General features: G+C 40.2%; 1 protein-coding gene across 1 annotated transcript in view; it reads right to left on the reverse strand.

The window, feature by feature from the left end:
* The window catches only part of dmpd (F-box protein dmpd), a 157,693-nt gene extending 148,634 nt beyond the window's left edge, over nt 1–9,059 (reverse strand). Inside the window, exons 1-2 of the mRNA XM_067156067.2 lie at nt 8,817–9,059; nt 8,273–8,543 (exon numbers count right to left, since the gene is read on the reverse strand). Coding sequence (XP_067012168.1) covers nt 8,273–8,518 — 246 coding nt within the window. The 5' untranslated portion in view covers nt 8,519–8,543; nt 8,817–9,059. The remainder of the gene's footprint in view (nt 1–8,272; nt 8,544–8,816) is intronic.
* Nucleotides 9,060–9,552: the final 493 nt, after the last annotated feature.

A 9,552-nucleotide genomic window follows, 5' to 3' on the forward strand; every position in this document is an offset into this window, starting at 1 on the left:
GCCTACCATTTTCCTCAATGTATTAATGTCGTAATATTCGGGCTATGATCTCCTACCTTTCAGACGTCCGATGGTAGGGTTGTTCTCCCGCTGCATCAGATTCATCAGCCGCTTCTCCCATTATTTTAACGATATGCATTTGTTTCCTGTATGCTTTAATTCTACTTTATATTTCAGTCTTGTTTTCATGCTTTGTAATTTTTTTTACCAACAGTTGGACGGAAAAATCTTCTGCCGCTTTTCCCACCTCTGTGGGGTCCTGGGTCGAATTGTGTCGCACATGTGGATTTGGCCCTGTTTTACGGCCGGAAGCTCTTCCTGACGCCAACCATAGATGGAGGGATGTAATCACTATTGCGTGTTTGTGATGGTTGATAGCGTAGTGTGCTGTGCGAATATGAAGAGGAAAGTGTTGGTACAAACACAAACACCCAGTCTCCGGGCCAGAAGAGTTAATCAGAGGCGAATAAGATCCCCGACCCAGCCGGGATTCTCTGAACCGAAGGCCTCAATGCTGACCATTCAGCCAATCAGACAGTTGTTGGACGGAAATGTTTAACTTAAATTTAGCGAGTAGTTCACACTGAACTGTATTTACTGCATTTATTTTCTTGTGCTTCTTATCCGGTAACTGTGACTCTGAAAATATAATTGTATATTCCTTTAAAATGGAGATAACAGCGGACTGGAATTCCACACTGTCGTCGCCTCCCATGTTAAGTATTGAACTTCCCGGAAGTTATCGAAGTGTTATCACAGTCTAAGGTGTTATATACATGGCACGTGCACGGCCTTGATCAGTGACACTGAGAGGCTGCTCCAGACACTGGAGTGTACGCTGTGCTTCCGCTCTATATTTTTATTCACCGCAAATGCGGAGTGGAAGCTCATCGGCAGGAAGACACTCAGGCACTCAGTGAGCACACGCTCACTCGCTTAGACTCATTTTTATTCACACCACCCACTGTTATGCACTATGCAACACAAGAGAGGGCCTAACTTGACCACTCACATCTGCTCCTGACAGCATACTGTTTAGTTTAAACATGCACTCCTTATGTGCCACATGTAAATACAGGGTGATTAATTTGAAAGTGCAGAGCGTAGTGCCAAGGATTAGGCGCGCTGGGAAGCACAGACAGCGAGCCCAGTGCCCACCATGACAAGCAGGCATAGTCGGCTCAAAGAAGCGGCATGATTACGCCTATAGAAACTAAACGAAACTGAACTCACCGGCTACATAGATGCTCTGGACAAATACGTAAATGAATAAACAAATAAATAAATCAACAAGGAAATTAAACTGAACTCGCCATTAATAAATAAATCAACTAGGAAATTAAACTGAACTCACCAATATTTACAGACGATGCTGAAAGTGATCTCCTTCAGCTGCAATGCAAGCTTCACATCTTGTAATGAGATTTCGAAACACACTTCGTAGTTCATGGAAACCGATAGAATGTACAAGGTTCCTAATTTCAGTTTTTAATTCTTATGCAGTTCGAGGATTATTCCTGTAAACTTTTCCTTTAAGATTTCCCCATAGGTAAAAATCACATGTGCTTAAATCAGGCAAAGGAGGGGTCCATATGCCTTTTTTGATGATCTGATCATCATTGAACATTTCCCGTAACCATCGCATAGAGCCACGTGCCGTATGGCCCGTTGCACTATCCTGCTGGAAATAGCCGTACCTTTTCTCTTCTTCAGTCAGTTCAGCAAAAAATGGTTCCAGAATGTTGTGAATATAACGGTCAGAAGTAATCGTGTCCTGAAAAAATATCGGACCGATAATTCGTCGGGCACTGATAGCGCACTACACACCCACCTTCACATCGTGCAAAGGTCTCGGCTGTAAAATGCGCGGGTTGTCTGTATCCCAGATTCTATTGTTCTGTGAATTGACATATCCACTCGGATGAAACCAGGCTTCGTCGCTCATAAAAGGAAAGTTCGGATCCACAATACCGTCGTGGACACTATTTATTAGCCAACTGTAATACCGTATTCTTGAACTGAAATCTGTAGGCAGTATGTTATGGACTGAATGAGTCCAATAAGATCGTAAACGTAACAATTTTGTTGCATTACGTGCTGAAGAAGGTGAAATACCACTTTCCTGAGTTACTCTCTGAAGCGACGTATGGGGACTGACCTGGAGTCTTGCCTGTATATCTTCTAACCTCTCCCGTGTGAGAGCTGTTCTCCTTCGCTTCTTTTTCTTATTGCTTACGGAACCAGTACTACGCCACTTGTAAACGAGCTGATGCATGTAACGTTTTGATGGTACTGTCGCACCGGGAAATTGTCTACGGAATTTTTGAAGATACCTTTTAACTAGTTTCTTCTTCTTGTGCAAAAAACACTCGACCAAAAATATTCTTTGTTCTATAGAGTATTTAATCATCGTGATAATAACCTCACAACACACCTTAAAACTAACTGAGGGACAGAGCACTAAACAGCCGCACGCTGCAGTGAACACTTCTTATCTTGCCGTGTTGACAGAAACCACATGACGCTTGCTCGGGACTTCCCACGGCATGCGAGAAGAAGTCTGAACACTTAAATTATTCTCCCTGTATATTACAGGAAGCAAGCAGTAAGCAGAATAGAGCCCCAGCCTATCAAAAAGAAAAATTATAAAAGGTAAAATCACCGCTTCTGCTTATGGTCTTTGAAAATATAATGGATTTTCAGTAGCACTTTACTAACAGAGAGTGCATGTTTACTATTAAGAAAAGCAAGTAAAAGTTATGCAAAATGATGCTTAAAGAGCTAGGTATCATTTCACATAATTTTTGCATGATTTTCATCTCCATAATGTGTAAAAAAGCTATAGCTCATTCCACGTTAAGAAAACAGTATTGTTCTTATGGACCTACAAGGAGTGAACACACCCCCTCCGAGACGCCTATAATTCCTCGCGATTAAGGGATATTATACTGTACTTTGTAATATATTATGCAAGACAGTTAAAAAGGATGAGGTATTTTGCCCGTGAGTTATTAAAATAACTACATAACATTTTTTTCGTAAATATATTCGTAGGGACGGAGTAAGTGGCAGGAACAGCCATCGCTTCATTGCCTTCCTTCATTTTCTTTCTTCTGTGTTGCTCTGGTACAAGCCTCGTGTAGTCCCTCACTATGTGAACCGCCGGCAGCTCACTTCAGCAATCTTTTTTTTTACAGTATTTATTTGTTGCGTATGTGTATTTAGGCTTTAAATCAGTGCATACTTGTCTTGCGTTAGAGTGAGAGTTGGTTGTATATTGTATAGTATTTGTGTGTGTTCTATTCTTTTCGTACTGCACAGACGTTGTTAATTAAGATGTTGGTGTTGTGGTGTGCAGCGATATGTCATGGCATAACTTGTATTGTTAAAAAAAATTGCCGTGTGTTTTATTTGTGCTAGGTTTTATTATTCAGCTCTTCTTTCTTCTTAAGCGCATTTTGATTTTACCACCCTTTTACGGCTGCATTTAATTTTTACTATTGTTTTTATGAGCGATACGACAGCACAGTAGTACCCCGCGTTGCCTGGGGAAATTTGTTAAATGCAATTAAATGCATCCCTCATCCCTTGAGCTCATAAAAAAATATTTTTCTACCCCAAATTGCCTTACGCTTCAACGCTGATATTTTTTATGTGCCGTAGTTTACCTCTGATTCTGTACAAACCAAAAATAGCCCCTGTAAAAACCTGTCCCCTTTAGTTCATAAAAATAATTTTCAGCTTAGTTTCTTCCGCGTTTTATCTTGAACTTAAATACTGAATTCCACAAATGCATGTGCCGCCGTTTTCCCATGATGGTGTTGAACAGAGATGTTCGATATGGCAACCCTGTTGTCATAAGAGCAATACTGTTTTCTTAACATGGAATGAACTATAGTAAAGTATAACTAAATGTGCAAACTCCTAAATGATTAAAAGTCACAACACAAAACTTTGTGCATAAAAAATTATGAGTGTGGCATTTCCCTGAAATAGTCTTAACAATCAAAATGATGACCCTGGCTGTTTGAGTGTTAAGCACGTAACCAAAGGGATAACTGATTAAAGAGCAACACAATGAGTGAAAGAATTTAATTCAGGTAAGAAGAGAAACCCTTAGGGTCTTGTTTTTTTAAGTCTGCCTAGAATTCGAACCATAGTTATCTTGGTGGCTGGTGACAAATGTAATTAAGCTATTGCATCTGTTTGTCTTGTTTTGCACACACCTTTTCTCACTTGCTCCACTCCTTCTATATCTGCCTTTCTTAGGTCAAGAGCCCAGAGGTGGTTGGATCCTCAAATATCACCATCAAGGTTATACCATTAGAGGGAAGCCGCAAAAACCGATGACGCCACCAAAATGAGGCATATCCGCATTTATGTGATCTGATTTATGATGAACTCGCAGGCCATTGAGGGTCCACCAAGAAGTGTTGACAAACCTACGCTCGACTGAAGGTGCAATATTTCAAGTCAAATACACAAGAGCTGTTGTTACAAATTCTTCTCAAAGAACTATTTCTGAAATGTTCACTGAAAAGATTTCTACAATAAATAAACTGCAACTAGCAAATTGCCAAATGAATGAAAAGTGACCCTAGGAAAACCTAGTTACTTTAACTTATGTAGGAAGAAAATTTTAAACATTTAACCCCGTGTCACGGAACATTAGTACCACAGGTCACCACTTGTATCGCAAACATCTACGCAAGGAATGACTGTCGTTTGTTTCCTTCTCACGGCCTTCTCACAGACGTGATAGAGCGACGCACAAGGCTATTAATATGTCTACTTAGGAACTAAGATAAAAAAATAAATGACTTTTTCTTGCCATGCGTACTGTATGCGCCACGGCGATAGAGAAGAGCCCCTTGAAGGGAGTGTGGCCCCAAAGGGGCCACTGTTCTCGAGACAGAGACTGGCCTGGATGTTCAAAGATAGGTTACAGCTACTAAATTAATTTTTTCCTTGCCATGCGAACAGTATGCACCATGACCATAGAAAAAAAAAGCCAGTGCCTTTATTCTGTGGGGGTTGGTAACAAAATTTTATTCTCATCATTCCTGACAATGATGTCTCAAGGCATTTGACATTAGTCAATAGCAATGCTAGTAGCTATTTCAGCAATGGATTAATTATGGATCTGCAATTAAATTGTCCGCCTATGTAGTGTAGTGATTAGTGTGATTAGCTGCCACCCCCGGAGGCCCGGGTTCGATTCCCGGCTCTGCCACGAAATTTGAAAAGTGGTACGAGGGCTGGAACAGGATCCACTCAGCTTCGGGAGGTCAACTGAGTACAGGTGGATTCGACTCCCACCTCAGCCATCCAGGAAGTGGTTTTCTGTGATTTCCCACTTCTCCTCCAGGCAAATGCCGAGATGGTACCTAACTTAAGGTCACGGCCGCTTCCTTCCCTCTTCCTTGTTTATCCCTTCAAATCCCCCCGCAAGGCCCCTGTTCAGCATAGCAGGTGAGGCCGCCTGGGCGAGGTACTGGTCATCCTCCCCAGTTGTATCCCCCGACCCAGAGTCGGAAGCTCCAGGACACTTCCCTTGAGGTGGTAGAGGTGGGATCCCTCGCCGAGTCCGAGGGAAAAACCGACCCTGGAGGGTAAACAGATAAAGAAGAAGAAGAAGCAATTAAATTTCTTGAGGTACAAGCAAACAGTTTTGTAAAACCTTAAATTTTGTTTGTTAGCTGCAAGAGAGAGAAATCAATGTGGAATTTGAAAGTCACGAATAAAACTTGCCAGTTTGAAAACCATTTTATGGGCTCTGACATTTTTAACAGGAGCTGCTGCAGTGGGAAGCTAAAGACAATGCCACCAAGCTCTGATATCTACTTGTTCAAGATCAAACACAGAGGAAGAGGCAAAGCTGCACATTCCTGTCTTATTTTTGCTAGTGTTTTAACATCACTCTAAGCAAGGGTTTTCAGCGACAGGAGGATGGCAAAGGGCTACCTTAATTAAGGTATAGCCCCAGCTATGGGAAACAACAGAAAACCATCTTCAGGACTTCCAACGGTAGGACTCAAACTTACCATCTCTGAATGAAAATTCACATTTACGCGACCCTAATCGCAAGGCCAATTTGCTTGGTCTTATTGTAATAGGGTAGTTTCCCACTTATGGAAAGGCACTGATGTTTAATCAGCCTACACCAGATGTATCAGGAAAATTCCTGGCGGCAAACACGGCTGAGCACAGAGCTAACCCATCCGCCCATAGTGACTTCCCCTCCTCCAAAGGCCTTTATAGCCTGTATAGAGATGATTTGGTTTAATTGTATCTCTGAGCATTTTGCCAACTCATAATAGCTCTCAGCTATTGTCTTAATGGTGTGTTCAATAATCTTGCCAACCATCAAATCATATTCATGGCTGCTCTGTAGAAAATCACAAAAGAGACACAGCAATAGGCAAGTTAAAACAGCTTTAGTGAGGCGCCTGATAAAGCAAGGGATCAAAGTGATGATGGACAAAGAGAAGCACAGCATAGGAGGGATAAGTCCAAATCACAGTAAATAAATGAAAATGCTGGTCACTAAGCCTTTTCCCTCTTACAATGATACTTTTTCTGATATCTGAACATTTTTTTTTTTTTTGCTATGGGCTTTATGTCGCACCGACAAAGATAGGTCTTATGGCGACGATGGGATAGGAAAAACCTGGCAGTTGGAAGGAAGCAGCCATGGCCTTAATTAAGGTACCACCACAGCATTTTCCTAGTGTGAAGGAAAACCATCTTCAGGGCTGCTGACAGTGGGATTCGAACCCACTATCTCCCGGATACAAGCTCATAGCCGCGCGCCCCTAACCGCACGGCCAACTCGCCCGGTGATATCTGAACTCAAAAGGGAATTAAACTCTGCATTTTCTAGTTATCAAACTATCATGCATTTCCATATGATATAAAAACTGGCCTAAAGGAACTACATTAGCTATCCAAACACAATCCAGACAGCAACATAATCTGCTCAAAAATCGTTATGCCTAACTACATAATTAAACTTCAAAACTTATCCACAAAGCCCCAAAATTCACACGTTTAAAAAAAACTTATAATGTATGGTATAGGCATAGATATTATTCATTGCATTTTTTTTTTTTGCTAGGGGCTTTATGTCGCGCCGACACAGATAGGTCTTATGGCGACGATGGGATAGGAAAGGCCTAGGAGTTGGAAGGAAGCGGCCGTGGCCTTAAGTAAGGTACAGCCCCAGCATTTGCCTGGTGTGAAAATGGGAAACCACGGAAAACCATTTTCAGGGCTGCCGATAGTGGGATTCGAACCTACTATCTCCCGGATGCAAGCTCACAGCCACGCGCCTCTACGTGCACGGCCAACTCGCCCGGTATCATTTCCACTGGAAAGAAGCACACTGTGAACTAATATTTGTTCAAACCATTCCACGATAAATTGTTCACTATTTAAACAAATAGGCCTATTGGTGCAGTTAACACAAAACTTATTATGGTTAAGAACAAAAATATTGTCAAACATCCTACACTATTACATGATCAGTCTTTCGATTTTCCACAGAACAAACTAAAAGTTCATTCATCTTCACGATCTAAGACAAAAAGGGGCATTATTTAAGAGTTGAAAACAAGGAAGTAAATTATGAAATTGTGTAGTAAATACACTCAACATAATTATACAACACTAGACCTATAAAAAGTTGTGAATTTGTGATAGGGCCATTGGGGTCTCTATTGCTGTTGTTGAGGTAAACAAGCCTACCAGTTGTTCTTTTCACATGAATAAGCCACCTAAGCTTTCTATAAAATGTCCACAATTTTCACTCCATTCAGAAGAGTTTTACATCTTCTTCAGATCAATGTTTTCAATTTACATTAGAAGTATATGGCTTCCACTGTACACTATGGATCCTACATAATACTCTACTATAAAACTAAAACTTTTAAACCTTCTATCTGCAAACGAAGGAGGACTAAGGGTAGATCTGGTATGATCAACCATGCTAGCACAATTAAATTCAACTATTAACTTATAAATGAATTAATGGGGTTATTCAAGATTAATAAACCATTCCCCTCCCATGAAAAATGGGACAAAAACTGTCATACTGTAATAACTATCCAGGCATTCCATCTTAATGTAGTCTTCTAGTTCTTGTCTATTACTCAAGAATTGCAATACAGCTCTTATTTAATAAGACTTTCCTACAAGAGAAAATGTCACAAGATGAAAATATTATGACAAATTGTACGTGATATGCTGTGCCAGATTAATGACAGGTACTCACCGGACGTGCGTGTGCAACGTTCTTATATGTCAGGTAACTAAATATCTTCTCTAAAATTTCTGGAGGTAAGTCAACTAAATTAATGGACTTCAGGGAATCTGTATCTTGGACTGATGAACCTGAGCTCAGTTCTGCAGGAGGTGAATTATTACTGTGCCTCAATAGTTTTGTGGTGCCAGTATCTGGAACTGAAGCTGAATTCTCACTCCCACCCCCAACGTTGCTGGACTGCCGAGTTGAAACCATACTGGAGTTGAGTTCTATGCGTACCCTTAAGAAAGAAATTACAGAAATGTGACATTTATTTAAAATAAACACAAATTTCCTTGCACCAAATTCAATAAAATACATCACAACAAAATACAAAATTTTACAAGCAGCTCTAATGGAAATCGCAAGGAGTTTAACACTTTCTACTTCTCCAATTACTCCATAGTCATTTCAGATTACCATCAACTCAACGCACCAATTAAAAATTTAAAATATTTGGAAAGCTACGCCACGGAAATTAAGCTTAGCAAGATCGAAAAATGGTTGATCATACCCCAAACAGAGTTGCACTTTCAGCAGATTTGTATCACTAATTCTTGCCGCATTTTCAATAAAAGATTATTTCAAAGGCTTATTCCATTTATGAACTTAATTTCTGCACTATCCAGATAATTTTTTAGCCCACTAGGAAGACATAAACCACAAAGAAAAATTAAAACTGTCCGTGGGAAGTTAGCCTTGTTCAGTTGGGCTTCCAAAACCAAAGAAATTCAATCCACTACGACACGAAGACTTCTCACTCCTCGACTGTCCGGACGGTAGTGACACCGACGGAAGAGATATCAACTACTTTGAAATATGGAACAATGGAAAGTGAACTAATCTTTACTGAAAATGTTTCGTTAATCAAGAAAATGTTCTCAAATACATGTACTTATTCCTTCAGCTAGTTTCAAAACATACATAATCACATTTAGAAAACATTTCTACGTTTTTAAATTTCATATTGGTTGTCATCTTGTTATCGTTGTTCCAATCATCGAATTTTTTCGTTATATGAACTTTGGCTCTTGTTATCATTAATGCAACAGCTATCGTGTAGATGGCATGACATTGCAATTGTATGTCTGGATACTCTCACTGTTCCGGTTTGAAGTAAGGACTTCTACAGGCTTTTTTTCTTCCTTTTTTTTTCTAAAATTTCCTCGCCCAGATTTCAAAATAAAAAATCAAATCAAAATAATTTCATTTGCAAATGAGGTGTCTACCTCGGTGGCAAATGGTACACT

This window comes from Anabrus simplex, chromosome 1 (genome assembly GCF_040414725.1).
Source record: "Anabrus simplex isolate iqAnaSimp1 chromosome 1, ASM4041472v1, whole genome shotgun sequence".
Lineage (NCBI taxonomy): Eukaryota > Metazoa > Arthropoda > Insecta > Orthoptera > Tettigoniidae > Anabrus > Anabrus simplex.